A 23,863-nucleotide genomic window follows, 5' to 3' on the forward strand; every position below is an offset into this window, starting at 1 on the left:
ATGGATTGCTCTCTCTATTCTGTTTATAAAGCATCATGAGGCCAGGAATATGACTTATATTTATTTCTTTAGGCATTAACTGTATTTAGTCAAATTGAATACAGGGGAAATGCACTTCAAGAAAATACAGGAGCACTGCTGCACAAAGAATTTACTAGTCCACAGTGGGGAGGTTCTCTGAGTTATTTCCCCAGTTCTCATTATTGAGCAATTGGGGAGTAAAACAGAGAGATCGCACAGCTGAGTTATGGCCCTTGCTGCAGGAAGGAGCTTCACCTGCTTCGTGCAGCCTGTTAAAGAGAATGGATAATGACATTTTAAAGACTTCAAAATATGGAAGGCTTTACAGAGTAATGTGGTGTAGCTGTCTTATAGATGCTGCTTTTGCATATTAGAATGACACAAGAGCTGGTCTGTGGGAAATTTAGAGCCTCCTCAGTTCTGTGGAGCTGGAGAGATGCTTCTGATTTGGTGTTATAAAATATGAAGTAAAGCAATAAATTTGAAATGAAAAGCTTTAATGATTAACTTGTTGAGCTCTTAAGAAATCAATACCCGCCTGTGATGTGTTTCAATTCTGTGGCATCAGCATTCCCTGACAGAATAGAATAATTCAGGAGTTTTTGTTAAAACACCATTCTACAAATTTGTGCAGATGGGTGACGTTACCACGTTAGGTTTAAATCCCATTTGCACTCAGACTGATTGCTGCCTTATCTGATGTTAGGGAAGTGCTGGGTCAGTAACAGCCCCACAGCTGCGACAGAAAGCCATCTTACCTTCTCCTGGATTCAGGGCTGAAGTGCTGCTGATGAAGTTTCAAGTTTACTAAATCAAGATGAATTGCAAAGGAACATTCTTATCTGAAAGGAGAGTTGTGGTTTGTCCTAATCCTAGCAATTGCTTTGGGATGCAGATGGCATTGTGGACATCAGTAATCTCAGACTCAATCACTGTCCTGTGGGCTTGAGCTTCTTCCTGTAGTCTTTTGATTTTTACATCAAACTTTTATTTCACGTCTATTAAAGTACCAATTTTCATGTCTACATTTTCAAGTTTTTCATGTCTGAGTAGCTTCCAGCCACAAATACAGGTGTCTCATTTGATCTCTGCAGTAAGAGAGGCTGTAGAGCCATATTGGTGTTGTGATCAGTGAAGGTTCTGATTCCATCCTGCGTTGTCAGCGGTGCAGAACAGCTCCTAGATATTAGTCTGGAGATGGAAGACTGCTTCTACAGACAGTGTGCATGGTTTGGGAGAAATGGGAACACTGTGGGCACATCTCAGAGAAGTATGTTGCTCCTCAAAAGATGTTTGTGCCTTTGCTGTACCTGGGATAAGCGCATGCATCCTGCACTGACTCTTCTTGTTTTTATGGAAATAAATAGAATCATAGAATGGCTTAGGTTGGAGGGGAGCTTAAAGATCATCTAGTTCCTGCCCCCTGTGGTGGGCCAGGGGCCCCACACCAGATCAGGGCTCGGGGCTCCATCCAACCTGGCATTGGTACATCTAAGAATGAGGTACCCACCACTTGTGATGAATTTCTTCCTGACGTCTAACATACATCTTCCCTCTTTTAGTTTGAAGTCCCATCTCTGTTAGACCATGTAATGAAGCGGTCTCCCTCCTGCTTAGAAACTTCCTTTAAGTACTGGAGGGCCACGCTGAGGTCATCCTGGAGCCTTCTCTTCTCCAGGGCAAACAAGCCCAACTTCCTCAACCTGTCTTCATAGGAGAGATGCTCCAGCCCTCTGAGCATCTTTGTGGCTCTCCTCTAGATGCACTCCAACTGCTCCACAAATATGTACACGTAGGAGATAGTAGCACATCGAACATGTCTTGGAGAGTTTATCCAGTGTTGTACGTTCTAACTCAGCATTCATCAAAACCAGAAACGTAGCTGTAAATTTACATTTATGGAAACTTCAGCACTTTTGATTAAAACATAAAGATTTTGGTGGTTTGGTTTGCAAGCCAGATGTGAGAGGTGAGAATGGAGGACCTGCATCCCAGTTTCCAGCATGGGTGCAAGTGGCTATCCAGTGCTTTATTCCTGCCATTCCTCAGCTCAAACCCTGCAGTTCGGGCTCTCCTCCATGTTGCAGTGGTCTCTGTGCAGGGGCTGATCTTACATTCTGGGTGGGTTACAATAAGTGAGCGTAGAGCTGAGTTCAGGCTGCAATTCTGATTTTTTCTGCACTCTTACAGATTTTAATTGGACTCTGTCTTATTTGCAGAATGTTTTTTTGTGTGTGTGATTTAATTGAGTAGGCAGTGTGAATTTTGCGGCATTCGTGTGCATGCAAGAAAGAGGGAGATTTTCTAAGTGTTCAGTGTTCACATAGACATAAACAGGTGGATTTCCAGCAGAGACATTTGCATTTGAAAACCTGCTCTAAACGGGCTGGGATTTCCCAGGAGAAGCAGCAGCAGCAGTGAAATGCAGCGATCGATCAGCATAGAATTGTGTGAGCATTTGATGGGCAAAAGGTTGTGGTATAGAGACAGGAGCCAAGAATAAGTTCTTTGTGGTTTTGTTTCATTCCTAAAAACTGTGACTGAGGGGCTTTTATCATTTAAAAAATAAAACTAATCAGCCACATTTTGGCTAACCTGGAGAGTATCAGCAAGATCCTTTGCAGCTCTGTTGGTTTTGTCTGCTTGTTTAATCCAATTTTGATATAAGAAAACTTTTAAAATCATATTTTTCATTTCTGTCTTTTTCATTGCATGTCCCAACTCTGAAAGCAAAGTAATACTACGAGCCGTTCCTTTCAGTCATAATGCTGAAGTGTGTAATTCATTGTACGTACAGATAAACTTCTTTTCTTCAAGCAGCTCCATTTGATGTGTTTCTGTTCTATCTTAGTTTTAACGAAGGAAAACATTCCCTTATTTATCTCAACACTTCTGTCCCATTCCTCGTTTTAGGGCCCAAACTTCTCATGGAATTTGGAGTTATTTTAATTCTTTCTTAATCTACTGAGCCGTCCGAGAAATGTGTCTGAAAACCCATATATAAGAAGTGTTCAAACCAACGCCAATGGGGACACCTGGTGGAGGAATCATGAGTTGCCCAAGATGCTGTGGTTTAAACCCACAGACATGAAGGCGTGGGTTAGCTCATCAGTGGGGTGACTTTTCAGATGCACTGTGCTGCAACCAGAGTGAAAATGGTCATGGCTGGTTGCTTTACTTCTAGTTCATCCACAGAGCAAGTATTGGGCTGGGGGCAGTGCTATATGTAGGGTTTCTGCCGTACCCTATGGTTTGCAGTTGGGATGCAGGGTTGTCTGGGGAGGGTTTGTCTTTCTGATGAGAAGAGGAGGAACACAAAGGAATTCTTACAGTTGTGAAGAAGGAAGAATAATTTCTGTCTCTTTGTTTAGATGGAGGCCATTCTGACTTAAAACGAAATTTGTAGCCAACTGGTTTTCTCATTGTTTAGGGAAGAAGGAACATACTATAATTCTTCACCAGAGCCAGCAGACAATTGGAAGAGCAAGTGACTGACATAGAATGTCACAAGTTGGGTAGCAGACTGGAGATTTTTATTAGGTAGAGCAAAGTATTATTTAAGTCTAAGTTACATTTCAGAATCTGTTTTCTGTGGCAAATCAAGTATAAATTGTTGTCATATAAGCATCGCATTTGGCCCACAGGCTGTGTCCTCTCACAAAATGAGACTAACAGTAAATTAGAGAGGGACTAATTTAACTTGATGGTACTAATGGCTAACCTTTTTTATTATTATTAATATTATTTTTTGCCACAGGACTAACCTAGGATTGTGCACTATGAGCAGCAACCAGGGGCTGTGCTGGTCCTGACCAGAGGTTCCATCTGACAGTGGTTGGGAGCAGATAGATGCTAACAGAAGCATTATTCTGGCATATTTTCTGGTCTAAATATTTCTTGTTTGTCTTTCTTGTAGAAAACACCTTCTGCAGTGGTGACCATGTGTCGTGGCACAGCCCTTTGGACAACAGTGAGTCCAGAATCCAGCACATGTTGCTGACAGAAGACCCTCAGATGCAGCCTGTGCAGACTCCTTTTGGGGTCGTTACTTTCCTACAGGTATGGCACAGCAGAGGTGGCAGCTCTGGCATTTCTCAGGCATGGGATGCACTTAGCACTACATTTTATTCAGCTCTGATTAGTAAGGTGCTTATTCCCCTGTTTTCTTCCTTTCTGTCATACTTGATTACTGTGGATTTCATCTTTGAGTTATTATTCTGGGGATATTCAGTAAGGATTTTACTGGGATTGAGCAATGGTGCGTTCAGTTCTCAATGTAGAAGCCTACTTCACACAGAAAAGATTTACACCCCAAAACAGACCTGGAGCTGACTATTACCTTACTGCTCTGAAATTTCAAACACAAACAAAGGGTAAAAAAGCAGAGAGAAATGCCTGATATTGCTATTTTAATGTAGAACTAAATTCAGATTAATGCTATGACAATGTTAGTGGGTGATCCTCCATTGATTTCATTTCTAGGAGAAGAGATGTTTGCAGTAGGACTCAGAGTTGCATTAGCATTATATAGCAAACGAAACATAGCTTGCCACATAAAGATTCTTTAGAGGCTCTTTGACTTTACCTGTACTGATCTACCATCTAAGGTAGGTTGTTTTGTGAAAGAAACATCCCTTATATGTTAACCTTACTCTTCAGCGAGCAGAGCTTCCTTAGCTAAACAGATTTGCTTGCTATCAGAGACTCCATTTTGTCAAGTGGTGTCCCTTGGATAAGGGCTACTTCAAATACTTTTAAATTACATATGCAGTTACTAACCATATTGACAGAACTAACATAGCTCCCTGTGCTCTTTAGAAAAGCTCTTGCCATGTGGAAGAACACGTTTTATTGTAGAGTTTTAAGCTTCAGATTGCTTTTATTAGTCCTTGGCTGTAGTATGTGTTGTAGTTGCAACACATAAGGAGAAGCTCCAACATCACAGACCTGCACAAGCAAGGGCATAGGCTTTCCTGAACCTTCTCTTTTCCCCAGAAGTATGTGTTTTACCAACAGAAAAGAGATGAGCGTGGGGTTAATAAGTAAAAGGTGAACTGTGGGATATGGAAGCAAAAATAGAGAGTCGAGCTAAGCAGGGTGATTCCTGGCTGACTCCCCAGTTAGTGCTGCATTAGTCCTCATCCTTTCTTTAGTATCCAGCTGCTTGGGATCAAAGAGCAGCCAGCTTGTTGCATCCTGAGGCTTCTGGAACTCTACTCTCTCACAGTACATATGGTTGTCTTAATTTCCCCTTTGTTTGTTTGATGCTCATTGTTAAGGATTTATTTTGACCATTGAGGATGAATGGTTGCAAAAAGTAAAGAATAAACGTGAAATAATTTCCTGTTTAGAGTCTCACAGTTTGTATGCACTTAGTGAATAAAGGCCCAGGGAGGGGAGTGCTGAATTGAGGGTGATGCAGGCTGTGCATGGAGGAAGCCTGGAACATGGGTGGGGATGGAATGCATTCTCAAGGCTAGGTCCTGAAAGATTGAGAGGAGCAGAGGAGTTAAGGTGTGCATGAGTGGGTGCATGCTGACGTGGATGGTTTTCCACCCAGATTTCTATCAGTGCACATGTTTGTGGTGAAAGCATGCCATGTACTTTTGGTTACCTCTCTACAGAACTTAATTCCTCTTCTCTGACAGTACACCAGCTGAACAGATTCTGACCAAAAATTTGATGTCATTGGAAAAAGTTTAGTGTCTTGAGAGAAAATAGAAGTCCACGTCTAAAGTCTTTTTTTGTCTCAGGGGATGAATCAGTCGTTGGGCTCCAAGGCACAAGCTGATGGGTCAGGGGAAAAAAAACACTGGTTGCCTTCATTTGAACTATCTGATCTCAGCTGCTGTGAGAAGGATGTCTGGTATTGCTCAGTGAGGTAGATCTAACCTGAAAAGCAAACATATCTTGCCTTGCACAGGAGGGCAGAAGTCTGCAGTTGTATGCAGTGAAGAGTGGATTATGCGATGTTTTAGGAACTTTACTTCATGGTGGTGGGTAAGATTAAACCAGTCAGCAAACAGAGTTGGTCAAGAATTTATGAGCACCAAAGCATTCCTTTGTGGCAGTGTATCTTTTATCTGATTGAAGCTGCTGGTTTGTTATCACATTTGCTCCTAGCAATTGGCCAGCAACACCATTTGCTGTGTGCTTAGACCCTGACCTGTCCCGGCTTGGTCTGTCTTACGTGGGCTGGTTTGGGGTGTGAGAACAGACCAGTGGATCTTCAGTAAACTAATTCTTCACCAGGCCCTTCTCTTATTTAAGTTCACACACTTCATGCAAGATTAAATGTTACATGCCAGGGCACTTCACATGGCTTATTGAGAGCTTGCAGAATCTCCCTGTTGTTTCAGGCTCCATTTGTCCTCACTTATCTACTTAGTTGAAAGGGATGGTGCTTCCCTGTATCTACAGTTTGATCCAGCACCGTGTGGCCCGCGTTCCCTACAGTTCTCACAGTTTCCATCCAGTTTAGTATCTCTGTTTTTATTTATTTCAGATTGTTGGCGTTTGCACTGAGGAACTGCATGCAGCTCAGCAATGGAATGGGCAAGGGATCTTGGAGCTGCTTCGGACTGTCCCAGTGTAAGTGCTCGTATAGCTCCAGTCGGAGGAGTATTTTGACAGAGAACAATTCAGTTGTTTGTTTTTATTAACAATCTTTAACTTGTTGATGGAGCCTTTGCTGTAGCCAGAGATGGGAATTCATTGCAAATCTGTTCTCACGCACAGACATTTAGATGGCAAATTAATGCATGTGGAAGTCCACATGTTCAGGGTGGAAATGAATGAGCTCTTGAAAGCTTAATTTCCTTCCTCTTACGCCTGCAGCATATTCTTATTGGTTCTCCCTGAAAGAGCCAGGGCAGCTCTGACTGGTGACCTCTCCATAGTTTTAAAGAGAGGAAAGTGAGGGTCTGCTTTACCATGCCTAGGAAAGCTTGGGTGCTGTCTGAAAGTGAGGAAATCAATCTCCAAGAGGCCCCACTTGTCAGACCAATTTGCAGAAGGAGGAGTATTTGATATAACAGAATGAACTTCACTATCTCCCCTGGCAAAACAAAGATAGCGTTATGTTAAGGAGGAGATAGATTTTTAAATTTTAAATGATATGTTGATACTTTGTTTGCTGTCAGGTTGCAGACAAACTTTTTTGACTTGCAAATGTATGGCTTAAATGTTTTTCTGTATATTTTGAGGAGATTATTGCAGTGTGATCGTAGCTCAAAAGATTTTAGAGAAAATGAGTTTTGAATATCTGAACTCTCAGTGGGCTGCCACAATGGGTTATAATTGATGATTTGGAGGAGTCCAGCCTTTGCTGCTGGATTTCTTAAACTTGAATTCTCCCATTTAGGTACAAATGCAGGTAATTTGTGTAAACACTCAAGTGAATTTGTCCAGCTGCAAACTTTGTTTCTGGGACCCCGACGCAATGAACAGTCTGTAGCTCCCTTAACTGCTATGTCAATATAGACATAGCACCCTTCTCCCCAGTCTGTTCTCATATTGTTTTTTTGGCTTTCGTGCTGTGCTGTAAGCACCTTTCCAAGGATAAAATGAAATCCAGAGATGTACCAGGTTCAAAGACAAAGCTGAAAGCTGCTCATATGGAGTCAGGGTGAAAGACTCTTGCATCCCAGGGAGGAACTGAAACAGATGGCTCTTCTGCAGTTAATAGCTTCGAAAGTTATGTGAAAAAGAGTAGATATTGATGCATCTGAAAAACCTATAAAACATTAACTTTTATTGGTCTGACTGCAAGTGGTTTTGGAGACTGTAACACAGACAGGGCCAGAGGAGGGGGCTTTTAACTGCAGTAACAGAGTGTCTCATGAAAAAAAGAAAAAAAAAAAAGAAAATTTCTATGGTGATTTCAAAAGATTTCAAGCGAGAAGTGCAATCTGAGGCTGATTTCTACAGCCTGTGTGTGCTGTGACCCAAAGTAAAGTCACTGAGTAGTTCATCTTCACAGTAATCTGTCTTCTATCACCTTTGTTGGGAAAAATCTTGACTCTTCCAACCTTCATTGCTAGCGAAAAACAAAAATTTCCCTGAAATATCCAAGTATTCAGACAAAATGTCTATTGTGAGATATTCATCAGAGCAAGCAAGAAGCTTTTTATGGTACTGAACGTGATTGCTGAGCTCATCAAAAAATGAAGTTCCATTGGGATCCTGTTGCATCTTTAAATACGTAATAGAGGTATAAATCTTGACCCTATGCCATGCTCATCTTTCATCTACTTAGGCTACACCAGACTTTTCAGTCCCATTTCAGTTACCTATAAAACACAGTTCAGTCTCATGTGAGTAACTGAATCTACACAAGGGGCAGCCTATGTCAGACTCAACTGCATTGCAAGATTTGCCAAATGCTAGGCAGGTAACAAGTCACCAAGGGTTTTCATTATTAACACAAGTCCTTATTTGGTTCATTACCTTTCTTTCTTTGTAGAGCTGGAGGCCCCTGGCTGATAACAGACATGCGAAGAGGAGAAACAATATTTGAAATTGACCCACATCTGCAAGTATGTCTTTAGTTAATAAAATATCGTGTCTTTTGTAGTAGCCAAAAAGGATTGGCTTAGTGGTACAAAATGGTTCTGCTTTTTTTCTTTTTTCCTGAAAAGGTTCTGTGAATATCTCAATTTTTGTAGCAATGTCAGAGCAGTCCTAGAGACTCCCTTTGCCCTCTCAGAAGTACTTTGAGAGTGCACATGTCCCACCCCAGATGCATGACAGCTCTAGGAAGACAGTTTAGAGAAGGTAGAAAACAATGTCATATACGAGACAAATTGGTAAGATCTGGTCTGTGTGTTTTAAACTATAAAGAATATCTAACAGTACCTGATTTAGGGATGACAGATCTGGATCTTCTTCCTTTGCTTTATATGTAAGGACAAGGAGAAATAACATGCAGAAAAATTTAAATCAATTAAGTTTTTTTAATTTTTTTTTCCCATAGCCAGTGTGACAGTGTAGGTCATTCCTGTAGGATGTCATGTGAGGCCAAATAGTATGATCTGAGAAATAATGGCAAGCTGTAAGTATTTCTTGCTGCTGTTAGTAATATGTGCAGGAGGATATATTAAACCCTCTCCATCAGAGCTCAGTCTAATTTCTGAAGTTAAGAGATTGGGATAAGACTTTTCTGAAGTTAAGAGATTGGGATAAGACTTTTCTAGAGGGGTTACTGTCCCATGGCCTACCTCCAGTTCGTACATCTGAGAGGCAGTTCTGCATCCCTTCAGCAGAGATGTGATACTGCAGTACGGGATTCCTGGGCAAATCCAGTGTGATTCTGATCTTGTTTCAGCGAATTGCTGAATGTTCCTTTAACTGAGAACTTATGGCTTAGCCTGGTAGGGCATGTGCATATGTGCGTGTTTTGTACTGTTGTGTTTGCTTCTGGTCTGCGTGTCTGTATCTGATTACCTTCCATTGCCTCACAGCATCTTTTATTTTGAAAGCTTAGGAAGGAAACCAAATTCTGCTTTTACTGTTCTTAAGGATTTGTTTGTCTAAAATAATAACCCCAATCCAAGAGAAAAAAGTGCTCCATAAATGTCCCACAGTGTGGGAGTGAACACAACTGCAAGCCCTATAAAGTTTTTGGGCTTTTCACAATTTTGCATGTGTGTCCTCTCCCCTCCTGGAGGGTGTTGTCTGTTCTCCACAACACTGGTGATTCCTGACGATAACAGGGGTTTCTTCAATTTACTGTAAATGAGAAGTAGCTCGGATTACTGGAATGTGAGTCAGCCAAGACAAGTTAAGGCACATGAAGAGTGCTTCTGCCTCACAGTGTGTCCTGCCACCAACGGCTGCTGTGTCTGTGGTCTTTCCGGACTTCCTCACGTTAAAACATTCCTGTTTTCTGTTCTGTCTCTCTTGCCCCTCCAACAATGTGCAGGTCTGTGCACTGCTCTTTTCTGTTAGGCTACTGAAGAAGCCTAAAACCTGCGTAGGGGTGCAGTTAGCCCTCACCGTGCAGCTCCTGCTCTGCATTAGTAGGCAAAGAATAATGTGTCATTCATTCACCTGGCATTTTTAGTGGTGGTGGGAGAGATAGGAGATGTGAAAGGGGAGAGAAAATGGTTGGATTGCTTGGAGCAGGCAAGCACACTGGCAGCCCAGGGAGTGGGTAGAGATTGTTTTGAGGCTGCATTGTCTCTTGTGGGAACTGCTGAGGCCTAACCCCAACCCTGGCAGCAGCAGCTGTACTTTCTGTTCGAAGTTGCTGAGAATGGATCCCAACTAATGTGTCATCCCAGGATGTCAGCAATTAACACTGTGGCAGCGCTGGCTGTTCTCCGTGCAGTCAGGCTTTCCTGTAGGCCACTTGCATTTCCCTGGCAGCACTGTCACACCATCCCTGTTGGTCCCCAGCTCCGTGCTGATGTGCTGTCTTAGCAGATATCTCAGAAGAGAATAAAGCTGATTTGAATTTCCTGAGTTGCGGTTGCTGCTCTGTGGGTCACACTGCAGTGCTCTGGCTCGTTTAGAAAAGGATCAATGACTTAGAAGAGCCTCAGAGCATCCCTCCCACATGCTGAGAGGAAAATGGGACAGAAACATCCTTTCTTTGAGGAAGGAAAAAGCTGAACCTCCTTTGCCCTAGGCTCCTCCTGCTCTGCTTTGCTGCCCTTTCGTGGGAGGAGGAGCAGCCCCTCACCCATGCACAGCTTTACTGGCTAAGGATGGGGTGAAGTTACTAAAACCAACTGAACATTGGTTGGGTTTTTCTTGTTGTTTGTTTTTTTTTCCTCCCTTGGACATCCATGTTTGCAAACACAAATATGCAAATCAGGCTACCTTAGGCCAGCTTGTTTCCATCAGATCCCCTTGATCTCCCAGGGATGCCAACAGAGCAGCTCTTCTTTCCCTGAGGAAGTGCTCTGGGAGCCAGCTGAGATGCAGACAAAGGGTTGCACCCCTCTCCCCTCCTCAAGGCTCTGTGCCTGGAGTGGGGCCTCCAGCTGTGGGGATGAAGCAGCACGTCCCATAGATTCTCCATCCAGCTGCAGTCCTCAGGGCCCTTTCTCTCCCTGCTCGGGGCCAGTTGGTGGCTCTCCCATGCTTTCTGAATGAGTGGAATGAAAAACAACTGTGCTGACAAGCTGAACCTCCCCATGCTGACTTGCTTTGGGTCGTCACAGAGCTCCCTGAAGTGCCACATGGTAAATCTCACTTAAAGCATCGTTAGTATATTTAGCATCAGATGTATTTGTTTTTCACAACTTCTATTTCTGGGTAAAACAACAGATTTTGTGTTTAGGATATAACAAAAGAAAATCCCAGCAGATCCATTATTTGTCAGATTTTCCTATTACTTTTTCGAGGAAGCCACTTTCCTGTGATGCCAGAGGAAGGTCCCAGCAGTAGCCTTCTCTGGGAGAGAGAAGCAGAAGGAGGCAGTCTCTTGAATGCTTAAATCTAAGCCAGGACAGCTGTGGTTTTATCCCAAGCTGCAAGTTTCTGCCTCCCTTTTGGGGCCAGAGAGCCAGTGCTGGAAGGTGACCGAGTTTTAAAGAAGTCACTTGTCAGACAGGAGGGGGCAGGGGCACGTGGAGGAGGGTGGGACAGCAGCCAGGTGGATTCCATCATTTTAAACTGCAACACAACCACACCCCAAGTGCTACGCTTATCTTTGAGCTTCTCAAATCCGCTCTTGAATGGTCTCAAGAACAAGTAAAGCTCTTTATAGAATACAGCAGATAGAGCTGGGCAAGGGGAGGAGTGTATGTGGGTTTTAGTATGGAAACTGCTTCTTTTTGCAAAGCACTGAATGCTCCCACGGTCTCTTGACTCCAGTGGCAAGGTCAAAGCAGAGGCCAGGAATAATGATCTGCTCCTGTTGTGGGACACAGCTCTGCTCTGCCCTCAAATCTAAAGAGTTTCTGTCCTGCAAGCAGTGGGACTTATCGCGTGTTTGGAGCCGACCCAAATGTATGTAGTGAAATGGAGATCACTGAATGGAACTAGAAGTGACATCCCTGCAAACTTGGAAGAGGAGCCTGATTTATTCAGTGCCAGTGGAGAGGTATCAGCGTTCTGAGCAGCCCTAAATTTGTTCAGCTCAACATTACCCCCTTGTGGGAAATAGGTGGAAAATCAAAGTAACAGCAGTTCCATTAGCAGGTAGGTGTCCTCTGGCTGAAACTTGGAGTGCAGTCTTGCTGGCAACAAATGTGGGTGTCCTTGGAAAAAAAAAGTGTGGTGTCTAAGAGCATCCAGCTGCTTGTTGTTGATGTGTGACACCAAACAGTGGTTACATGCTTGGAAAGAATTTTGCCAGGACTTCTGACACTTGCATACAGACCAATGTCTCCTTACATGTCTGTCCTCAGCTGAATGTCCCAGCACATTAAAAAGCGGTGGTTGTATGAACAGTCTGCAAATGATGATCTTCTGTGAATGAGAAATCACTCTGTGCACTTTTCATTGGGGACTTGGAAAGGGATCTTTGTTATAGTTATTCAGCAGTTTGCTATTGATGGCATATAATAGGTAGACTGCCAAGTTGTGCTGCATGTAGGAGTATATAAGAGCTTTGAGCTGTTGTAAACTGGAGCTAACATTGAAGGAAACAACTCTGTATACCTCAGGTTTCTCATTTCCACCTCTGTCTTGTGCCTGTGAGCACCAAGCAGTGAAGCAGTGAGGAAAGAACAGAAGCTCATTCCAGCTTGTCCTGGTTTGTTCCTGTTCAGATCCACTCCTGATTTGACTCATTGTGCAGTCACGCTTAGCTCGTACATCAAAACATGGATGGAGTGAGGCTGGGTTTCAGCTCAGGGTCAAGCCACATCCAAAAAAGTTGTGGGGTTTTGGATCTTTTCAAGCAGGAGAGAGTCGACAAAGGGATTGAGACAGATGGCTCAAACCTGAGTGGAGTGAGTGCCAAATGTGCCTGGGATGATCTCAGCCGGCCCCCTGAGGATGACGAAGACAGCAGGAGCATTTGCATCGGAACCCAGCCGCGGCGGCTCTCTGGGAAAGGTAAGAGGTCCTGGGCTGTGGCACTGCCTTGGCCTTTTGGGCACTGATGAGTCTGGGCGGTGCCATGGGGTTCCTTGGAAACAGCACACATGCTAGAAGGCGTGATATGCCTCAGAGGAAAATGAAATTTTGGTGTGGCTTCTTTAAGAAGGGCAGGAGATGGAGAAGGAGATCTTTGTTTTTTTCTAAATATATCTTTCAGGTTTTAGGCTGTTTCTCATCTAAATCTGCAAAGTTAAACTGAGCACTGTGTGAAACCAGGATTGTAAACACCTGCAAGGTGATGCAATTGCATTTTCCTAGGTTGTGTTTCCTTTTTAACACTGCTACTTTTGGGTGGTGCATTGAACTGACATTGCATGTTGATGTAGCTGAACTCAATTCTTGCAAACATGGAACTCTGGGAGGAAGAAATTGAATGTGGTGGAGTTCCCCTTCGCAGTGAGATGCCATGTCAGGGTACAGATGTCATGGACATTAAGCATGCTTGAAAGTATCCACACTAACTTTCAAATCGGTGAAGTAATAAAATGTGAGGGTCTGAGATTTCTTGGAAGGAATGATGTTTTCCATGGGAATTTATATCATATTTGTTTATATCATATTGTTTAAGTCTATGATTTAAAAAAAAAAAAAAAAAGCAAATGTATATGTACGTAGGGTTCTATCTGGCCTCTGTGGAAATACTTTGAACCATACTGGATCTAAAAAGACTAGACTCTATTTCCCCTCAGCCTTGCAAATGAAAAGTCCAAGGCAGATATAAATGGTGATATTTGTATGCTGTGTCCTTCAAGAGATTTTGAAATCATTTTAATATCTTTTTCTCACTCATTAAAAAAAAAAGGGGGGGGGGAACTTTAAGCAAATTAAGAAAGCATCCCCTTAAAATATTTGGTCACTTGATGTTGTAGGAAAATGAAAAAGTAAGAACGCTGCGTCTGAACTGTGTAATTTGCAGTTTATTTTCAGATGTGAGCTTGAGGATGAAGTTTATTTGCTAAAAGGTTTTTCTGTTTATGAATCTGGTAGTTAATTAATAACAGATTTTCAAAGCCAATTGCAGAAATTCCAGGACCTCCTTGCACTTGTTTGGTAAAGGAATAAGCTCCCATTATGCCTAATGGGAAAAGTGACTTCCAGCACAAAGGCTGGATGTGTCAGGAGGTTCTGCAAGAGCCGCAGGAAGAGCAAACACATCCTTTATGAAAGCATACAAATCTACTCAGAATTTCTACATTGGGGGCATAGTACCAACGGTTCCAGTTCTTGCCTGACATAACATTATAGGCCAGGGAATTCAAGCTGACTTTGTTAAGTGGTTAACTCTTAAGGTGCAGGAAGTGCTGTTATGAATTCACCCTTAGTATCTCTTTATTTCTTCCTGAAGGATTTAGATGAAACGTACCATAGAAACAGGCCTTTTAAGAAAAGCTGTTGTCTCCTTGTGTTTGTGATGTTTCTGGGGACTCTGAGTCATGTTAAAAAAATTCTCTTTGCAGATACAGAGCAAATCAGGGAGACTTTGCGAAGAGGGCTGGAGATCAACAGCAAACCTGTTCTACCTCCAATAAATGCACAAAGACAGAATGGGTTGAACCATGACCGAGCACCGTAAGTGCATTCTTCAATGATGGGAGGGTGTAAGAGTGGAAAACTAAGTTAAAGCTGGCTGAGAAAAAGGCTTGGCAGAAGGGAAAGCTAATAGTAAATGCTTATAAAGCCCAAAGACAGAGGAAGAAGAATTGTTCAAGTTGGGTTAATAGGCTGCTACTCAGGAGTGCAGATTCTGAGAGGAATTTTGCACAAACTTGCTAATACGGAGTGGCTCTGACAGTGTCCGTTAGGATTTGTTGCTCATGGTGTACAGTGTTTGAAATCAGGCTGGACCGAGCCCTATAAAATTTGTCATACAGTGTTCTGGCATCCAAAGAGCTAGATGGCACAGGTGAGCATTTGCTGATGTTTCTGCATGCACATTTTGTGTCAAAGTTCATAATTAGAAACCTTTTGGTTAAAATGTTGATTTTTTTCTAAAATCATCTTTGATCTTGCCTGAGAAAGCAGGTACTGGCATTAATCAATGCCAGTATCACCCTGGTGTCTTACAGTCTGTAGACTAACAGGTGAGTAAAGTAGGACAAGGTGGGCCTGTAGATCTGTCCTCATTTGTAAATTTTGGCTTCAGTAAGTCTATAGGAAGTTACCTGTGGTTTCAAGCCATCTGCAGTATCTGCACTTCAGTCTTATGGATTTCTTTCCTTTCAATCTTAGGTTTATTTCAGTTACTAATTAAATCTTTTCCATCACTTGTAACTTTTTCATCTAAGTGGTAAAGAAAGGCATGCATCTTTGCACTCTCTCTTTTTGGTATTTCCTTTGGTTTCCTAGTCTCCTACGAACACTATGTTCCAAGAGTAAAGATAGTAATGATATCAGTTCTTTACTATAGTGCTAGGCAGCATCCTGCTCTATTTCAATTCTGTTTTCATTCCTAATTCAAAATATTCCTTGAATAAAACCCTGATGTCCTTTCTTGTTTCATTTTCTGGTTGACCTGTGATTTAGTTTGTGTATGAGTATTTCTGATTTGCCTGGTACTCTGGGGGAAGTATTAAGTTAACTGCTGGTGCTGTGTACTAATAAGTAAGATGATATATTGGTGCTTATAAAAAAAAAAAAAAAAAAAAAAAAAGCAAAATCTCAGGTGGCTTTATTACTGCTTTAGGAATAACCTTATTTTTTATATATAGTAATTATATGGAGCCAGATCTTGACCTGGCTCAGATTCTGAGTATATTGCCTTGTGTGAGGGTTGGTCCCATTAGACCAGTGGTTGGTCCCATTGGCCCTACTGAAGAAATAAAATGACACCATCTGATTTGCAAGCATCACACCCAGCCTTAGAAGGCTGAAAAGTACTGAGCAGGATTTCTCATAGATGCTGGGCTCTGCATTCCCAGGTACATCTCTCTGTTTGCAATGGTGGGGGAGACCAGAAACACTTGGGTGCTCACCAGGTCAGAGTGGCAGCTGATGGGTAAGTTGCAATGCTGGCTGGCAGTCATTGCTTAGGAAGGAGACTGTACATTATCCAAGATATGATAAGCACGGATACACTCAAGACAGAGTGCTGAAATGTTAAGGTGGAGCACACTGAGTTTTCAACTGTGCTGAGACAGAGAGGAAGGTAGGTCAAATTCAGAACTTCATATCCTTGGTAATAACCTTTGTAGCAAAGCTGTCTTACACGTAGCAGCTGCACACCCACTCTCCCTGAAGCCCAAACAGTAGTAGAGGCTGGTTCCCTGTGTTTGTTTCCTAAAAGATCAATACATTACTCTGAGGTCTGTGGTTACTGCTGAAGAAGCTGATAGCTAGTCTGTTTCCCCATAATAGCAATGCAGTTAACAAAAAAGAGCTATCAGACTACTGTGTGTTCTGCCAGTGTCACTGGTGATAGTTATCATCTGAGTGATGGAAGAAATCTCCTCAATTTAAAGAGCTGTGTGTGTTCACGTTCCCTTCCTCCATTCTTACCCACTGCTTTGAGAGTAGTTTGGAAAGGAGCCTTTTCAACTTGTGCAGTGTTTCTTCCTTTCCAGTTCATGTAATTGTTTGATGCATTGACAGTATGGTACAGCTGCAGTAGTACAGGAAGCTCTTACTAAGCCTGAGCCTTTCTTAATTCTTCTTTTCTCTCTCAGCATGTCTTAAGCATTTGAGCAAGGTTGGACAACCTGCCCCTTAGTACGCGGCCATGGTCCAAAATCTCTCAGTTCCTACTGCTGTAGAGAGATGTAGCATAGGAATTCAGTTTTTGCATGTAATAGTATATCTGCATCCACATTCTCTGTAGGTACCTGCAGTAGCAAAGGCTGAGGCATGGAAGACACACAACCCAGTGTAGATTATTTCATAAGACCTACAAAAGTCTGTACAAGGTACCTTGCTTTGGGCCTGTTTGGGCTGGCTCTCAGTTCTGCCCTTCACAAGTCATCTAGCTATTGAGCTTCAATTCTAAATCTATAAAATGAGACTAATAACAATGTCATCTTCTTGAGGCACCACCAGGATAAATATGTTAACAATTACGAGGTGCTGGCTGATGAGAACCAGGCTTGTGTGTAATCATATCCTGCACTGTACACACCAGACCATAAAATATCAAAGCCATGGTTCGTTGCAAGGGTCCTGTGAATAACTGGTGCGTCAGGGGCTCCTCAGGAACTTGACAGAAACACTCCACTGGGGTATGGCAAAGTGTTCCAAATCTACTTTCCACAGGGAGCACTGCAGAGTCCTGGCCATCAAATTTGCACTCAGCTGACATTAGGATGTTAAAGGCTGACATAGACTTTAATGGCTTTGTGCAGAAGAGGAATTTGCTGTTTATTTATCATAGATTTGCAGCCACTGACTGCTTTCCTAGTAGCAATCTCCTTTTTCTTTTCTCTGGCCCCTACCACCCACACACAGTAATCTGTCAGGGTTTAGAGTAGACAACATATTCCACATTCAGTGTCATTAAGTGCATCAGAACACTCAAACTTTTGAACGTTTATTTGTATGAAATGTTGGGATCCAGATGCCATATGCATTTCCCCAACTTTGTGTTGTTACAGTTTTCAGCGCTTATGCAAAATCCTCACATTGTTTGGTTGCAGATAGGACTCGATTCAGTGTTCTGGCTCCAGCAAAGCACGTACTTACATGTTAAGCATGCATATTACCAGTTGTTCACTGTCCCAGAGTCCTAAAAAAAGTTCCTTTGAGAAAAAAGCTGGTTTCTGTCAAAACCCTTTTGGGCAGCTGTAGTACTTTGATTCATGAGTGTTATTACTGTAGACTGTGTAGCCATTTTTCTGCTATGGATATGAATAAAGGCACTCTTAATGCTTAAAACTGCATCAGACATCTGTTTCTCAAAATGACTGTTAGCTCAGTTCATAAGCAGCCATTAAATCAGTTTGTATGCATTTAAGGAAAAAAAAACACAACAAAAACTAAATTAATCTTTGGAAGCACGTCTAATCATTTTGACCATAGGTAACATAATACTCTTGACTACACCTTGGAAAAATGAGGCGTGTATGAATACAAATGTACCCTACAGTAGAACATAATTTATTTCTTAGGACCCATCGGCTTAGTATGTGCTGCTCAGGCACACAGAAGGGGGAGGCTCCCCATCTCCTTAACTGCAGATTCACTGTGATAGGATGCTGAGCTGTTCCATTCAGATGTCAGACTAAACACTGCTGCTGCTGCGGCCTCTGTGGGCTGGAGGCTCCAGATGTCAAAGATCAGTGACACTTGTTGAGTCTCGCTTATTTTGCTGTTTAATTTCTTGATGTTGTAAACTCTGGAGCTGTCTTTGTGCTGTCCTGTGAGGTGAGTGAGTAGTAGCCCACTTCATAGATGAGGACAGAGGAGTTAATTTGCCACAGTTGCAGTGAGAGCCAGGGTGGGGATGGGGGTATTCTTGACCTTTTTCACCCCTCAAGGGTCCCCTTGATCATGCAGCACTTCTGGAAGTGATGTTTTTCTGCCCCTTGGCTGATTCAGTCATACTGCTCCTGTCAGCTGAGGCTGGAATAGAAACACAGAGCTAGCAAGCTGCATTACTGCATGAGCTGGAGCTAAAATTATCAGTAATTGCTACACTTCATTGTTCTAGGTTTCAAGTAATGCCCACACACATCCCCAGTGTCTCAAGGTGAGGTTTGATAGCAGAAAAAGGTCCCCAGGGCTGTGTTACTTGGACAAAACGCAAGGCTGAACCAAAATCTGTCTGCTGTTTATCACCCTCCCTTTTCTCAGGAAGGATAAAGCAGCATGGTTCAACTTGTGCATGGTTCCCATATTTTGTCTGGGATTTATTTCCCAGGGAGTGGCATGCTGGTTCCTTGCCCACTCATGCACAATGGTCATTTGTCCAGGAGCCCACAGCAGATGCCCCAAAGACCTCAAATCCCTCCTGCATTCAATTTCCAAGCAGAAAAACAGGCAGAGTCTAGGGATCCCTGAACATATGGTAGCTCTGTCCCGGTGTGCTAATTCCATCCAGCCCTGAACAATTTCCAGCTGTGTAGGGAAATGAAGACAGGTTCCTGGCAAAGGAAGCAGGGAACAAGCCTCTGGCAGGTGAGGCTGGCAGGGCTGTTCTGGCTGTGACCTTCTGATGCAGGGCATCCCAAGCATCCCAGGTTGTTGCCCTTCCTTTATGGGAAGTTGTGTCACTCCAGAAATCCTCCTGAAATCACTCCTGGTGATTTCGTCATGATGTAGGATCAGGTTTGGAGCGTGTGAATGACAGTGCAAGCTTGCGGGACTGGACTCCTCTCTGTGTAGTCCACTTGATTGGTAAATAGGGCACCTTGATTGCTGCTTTTGTTAAGTGCTGTGTGTAGCATTGGGTTAATGCAAACCAACAGGCTCCATTTGAATAACACTTTTGAGGAAGTTCTTAGAGTAGTATCAAGATGTAGGATTTGCTTTGAGGAGAGTGTGCACTTTGCTTCTCCTGGTTGCACTAGGTTTTGCTTGCTGCTTTCCTTGGGCAGAGGGGAGCTGTTGTCTGTGTAGCTGGTTTCCTGTCTTCAGTTCTTGGAGGCAAAGTTTTACATAAAGGAGAGCATTTCAGCATTCTCTGAAAATGTCTCGTTTTGGCTAGACTTTCTGATTCTGCAACCACTAAGCAGTAAGTTTCCAACCCAGGCCTGCTTATTTAGGCATGCTCCCTCATCGAGACACATTCAGTGGTGTCTTGCTTGAGTAAGGAATGCTGAATGGGGGAGGCAGTATGCTTTAGGGAGTGTCTCTCAGAGTGAGCCTGAGTGCTGGGTGACAAGCCTGCGAACTAGAAAAGCAAATGTCTGGAAAACCAGTGTCAGTAGAAGTGCAGAGTGGTTACCATGCTAATAATTTGCATTTCTGCATAGTTTTCCTCAGATGAGAATCAAAAAGTGCTCTGCAAACATTGACTTAATCCTTGCAACACTCCCACGTGGAAAAATGTCTCAGTTTTACAGATGGGGAATGTGCTGCATAAAAGGGTGGTTTGGGTCTTCAGAGTGCCAGTGGCACAGCCTAAATCTCTCAGTCCTAGTTCAGCTGTAGGTCTGCAACAGTCTGGGCCCTGCAAGCACGAACAGTAATAACTATGCAGCTTTCCAAAAGGGCAAGAAGATTATTGCTGCTGGCATTGTTCTTGGAGCCTTTCTGCATCAGGAAACGCACACAGAACCTCTTTACCATCTGGTTGAACCAGGATGATGAGCCTCCAGGTTGGAACGCTTGAGCGAGCCTCGTCTCAGCATGACCACAGCAGGATCCATGCAGCAGCCTCCTCACTGGTTCTGCACTTGCCTCTGTGCCTCCATGACGTGTCCTGTAACACCGTGTGCCAAGATGCTCTGGGCTCTTTCCCACAACTGCTGGTTTGTCCTTCAGGGGAAACTGTGGGAAAGACGCTGGAAGACTGCTGGCACTTAAGTGATCTTTGACCGTATCTTCATTAGAGAGTGAGGAATTTTGAAATAGCCCCAGCTGGGAAGAAAAAGGGAAAAGAAAAAGTGGGGCAGCCTTTTTCTCCCAGCTGTGTAAGCCTGCTCTAATTGTCTGCATCTGCTAAGTCATGGCACTGACGCTTGTACCAGGAAGCAGGGATCAGTGATGTAAGTCAGGTTAGAGATGTGGTGGGCACCCCCCCTCGCAGAACACTGCCATGGGCAGTTTCTAAGAGTCTGTCCTTCGTGATGTCAGTACCTGGATAATGGCTTGGAAACGCAGAGAAATTGTGTTCCATGTTGGTGATGGAGCTTGGAAGGGAATTGTGACCTCCTCCAGTAACAAACGTGTGAGATTAAACACCCCGATCGTAAAGCAGGATGTGTATGCAAGAATAAATAAACCTTTCTTAATCCGATCAACCTGGTTATTCTGGAATCCCATAAAATAACTGCCATTGGGGCTGCTTGAGAGGAGGTTGCCATAAACATGACTTACAAGGAGGGGACATCTAAACTTTGCGCAACCTGGTGATTGCATTGGCGGTTTTCCAGGATCCCCCAAGGGCTGCTGCTAATTGGCATAAAATTAAGCAGATTGCAGCTACTCTCATCCTTAATACAAAGAGAGGGCCCCCGGGAGGCTACAGGTTGCAGCGTGTGGCTGCTTCCATCGTGGAGCACAGTGCGTGGGGATGTTTGGCTCCTCGGGCTCTTTCTCCCTACTGAAGGAGGTCTGGGGAGGCTGCAGTCCACAGCAGAGCCCTTTGAAACAGCTTGACCACCCCTCTTTCAAAAACAGTGCTTTCAACGTCAAATATGGCTTTGATTAAGATCATGGACTGTTAATCAGCATTCACAAGATGAAAAAAATAATAATAATAATTTCCTCCTCTCCTCCTCCCAGAAGCAGACTACTGGTAGAAACTGAAGCTGGAAAAAATACTTGAAAGTCAGCTAAAGTCACCTTGGTAACTGCAGCAATACACTTGCCCAGAATAGGAGACATCAAACCCAACTACAAACAGCTTTAAAGAAACAAAAAGAATGTAATCATCTAAGGAATTAATCTGACAACTGCCCACATTTACACCTCCCACAAGCTCCCAATCAGAGGGAAATGCGCTTTAATCTCCTCCAACCCCCCTCCAGTTTCACAAAACACTAGATGCTCAGTCCTTAAACTGGGACATTTCCGGTGTGCTGCTTCCATTTAAATCTACTGCTTTTCCAAATGCAGCAGCCCTAGCTGTTGCAGACTTGTTTTTTCTGGGCACGGAGAAACATGGCTTTTTTGTGTGGGTTGGATGAAGTATTAAATCTGAAATAGACAAAGTTTGTGGCGTTTTACGTGATAGTCAGCTAGAGCTTAGTCATAACAAATAAAACTTCACCGGTTTCTGCTGCTGGTTTATTTGGTGATGGGGTGGAGGAAGCAATGGCTTATGGGTAGCTGGCAGTCATAAAACCAGATATGTTAGTCTTAGAAAGCAAACTTTTTCTAAATTTTCTTCTGCGGCTGAGAAATACAAGCTGTGGATGGCAGTGTGTGTTATGATGTGAACTTCTCATTGACAACACCATAGATGTCCTGGTGACCCTCCATCTGGGCTGTCACCCTTTGGAAGAATAAGTACAAGCATTTCTGTTCTCAGTGGGAGAATATTAATGGGTCTTTAAGAGCTGCTGTACGTGTTCCAGAGATGAAAGTCACGTCCACTTTGTGGCTTTCCTCAAGCACCTTGAACTTCGACATCTCCAAACCTATTGCAAAGCTGTAGGATGCACCACATCCTCTTGATGTGCTTAGTCCACCACGTGGCCACATGTTCCCAACCACACAGAGCTCTTGCTTAGAAACATATAGCTTAGATAGAAGGTGGCAGGATTCTGCTATTGGAGTTTCACTCTCAACTTCAAATAGCTGAAATTGTGTGAACTCCACTATGGTGAAACAAGAAACACTGAAACCGTGACTATCTTGGAAAAGTTTCGTGGAAAGGATTAATTATTTCATGTCATTTAAAGTATAAACTACCATTTTGCTTCACTCCTTCACCTTTTTGACAGAAGGACTGGTTACTTATTAATGTGAAGTCATAATTATTGACAGCCTTAAAGTCGCAACAGTTCCGTTTGATAGTTATACATTAGTCAACATCTTCTCTCGAGTGTATAATGACAAACAGCATTTGCTGTTTCTAATAAGATTTAGAAAGCTTTGCCCCTTTTCTCCAGAATATTGTCGTCATTGCTATTATTGCATTAACAACCGGAGGCTGTTTCCCCTCAGGACTGCAGCCCCATTGTGCTAGCAGCTGTACTGGCTCATGTGGTGGAAACTGAAAAACCCACCTTCATTACAGGGGGTTTGGAGCCTGGGGTTGCTGGGATCCGCCCTCTGGCAGTCTGTCCTTCCAAAACATGGACCTACAGCACCGGCTGTGGGACGCTGGGGTGGGAGACGTGCACTTGAGTGGTCCAGGTGAGAAGGGAACAATCTCCTGTCTGCAGCAGTAACATTGCTGTGTAACTCCCGATCCGCTGCGGGGTGCTTAAACTCTGGAGCTGCATTTAACGAGTGCAAGCTTATGGCCTGCTTGAAGGCTGTGTGTTGCTAATGGCTGACCCTTTTGGTAGGGATTGATAAATTAATGATTGGAAGTGGTAGACCACAGGCTGACTTTCCCACAGTTCACTGTGTATATACAATCTGATAAGGAAGTTCAGGCAAAGCTTAGCTTAAGGTCAACTGATCATTAATCAACTGTGCACTTCTCAGGTAATCAGCCTGGAAAATGCTGTCCCACTCCACTCTTTGAAGACCCCACCTACAAAGAGCTGTAAAGTGTTTGCCCAAGTAGATTAAACACAGCTTTAAGTGCCACCTATAGACTACAAAGCACCTTGTGTCTTTGCTTCAGGGTTAACCCTCCGGACTGACACTTGGCTGACTGACAGACCATCAGCCCACCCCGTTCATAAACTGTATGCTGACCTACTGTGTCCTTGCTGCGTCCATTACTCTTTGTGTGTGGCTAATGCACAACATGAAACACACATTTCATCTTGCAAGGAGATGAGCTGGGCTACTCTGGGCTACTCCTTTGTTTTCTCTGTATGTTTCTGCCCTGGACATGCAGGGTATTTGCAGGCCCTCCTGAGATTGAGGCTGAGATTGTACCTTTGTATTGGAGTGAGCAGCGCAGCAGTCTGAGTGCAAAGCTCTCCTAGGCCTGGATGCCAGGGCAGAAGCAACAGACTGAGCTGCTTTGGAAGCTGTTCTGAACTGTATTGCTACGTGTGTGGTTGATGGAAGT

The 23,863-nt window shown here is 43.4% G+C and overlaps 1 protein-coding gene across 2 annotated transcripts in view; it reads left to right on the forward strand.

The window, feature by feature from the left end:
- SUFU (SUFU negative regulator of hedgehog signaling) overlaps nt 1–23,863 on the forward strand; it is an 87,307-nt gene that overhangs the window by 38,563 nt on the left and 24,881 nt on the right. Inside the window, exons 4-8 of one of the 2 annotated variants that reach the window (XM_085229068.1) lie at nt 3,938–4,080; nt 6,527–6,612; nt 8,486–8,558; nt 12,876–13,032; nt 14,535–14,646. In XM_085229068.1, the coding sequence (XP_085085194.1) occupies nt 3,938–4,080; nt 6,527–6,612; nt 8,486–8,558; nt 12,876–13,032; nt 14,535–14,646 (571 nt within the window). The remainder of the gene's footprint in view (nt 1–3,937; nt 4,081–6,526; nt 6,613–8,485; nt 8,559–12,875; nt 13,033–14,534; nt 14,647–23,863) is intronic. The other variant, XM_010714640.4, reaches the window with a different exon arrangement.

Source organism: Meleagris gallopavo, chromosome 8 (assembly GCF_905368555.1).
Source record: "Meleagris gallopavo chromosome 8, MGAL_WU_HG_1.1, whole genome shotgun sequence".
Lineage (NCBI taxonomy): Eukaryota > Metazoa > Chordata > Aves > Galliformes > Phasianidae > Meleagris > Meleagris gallopavo.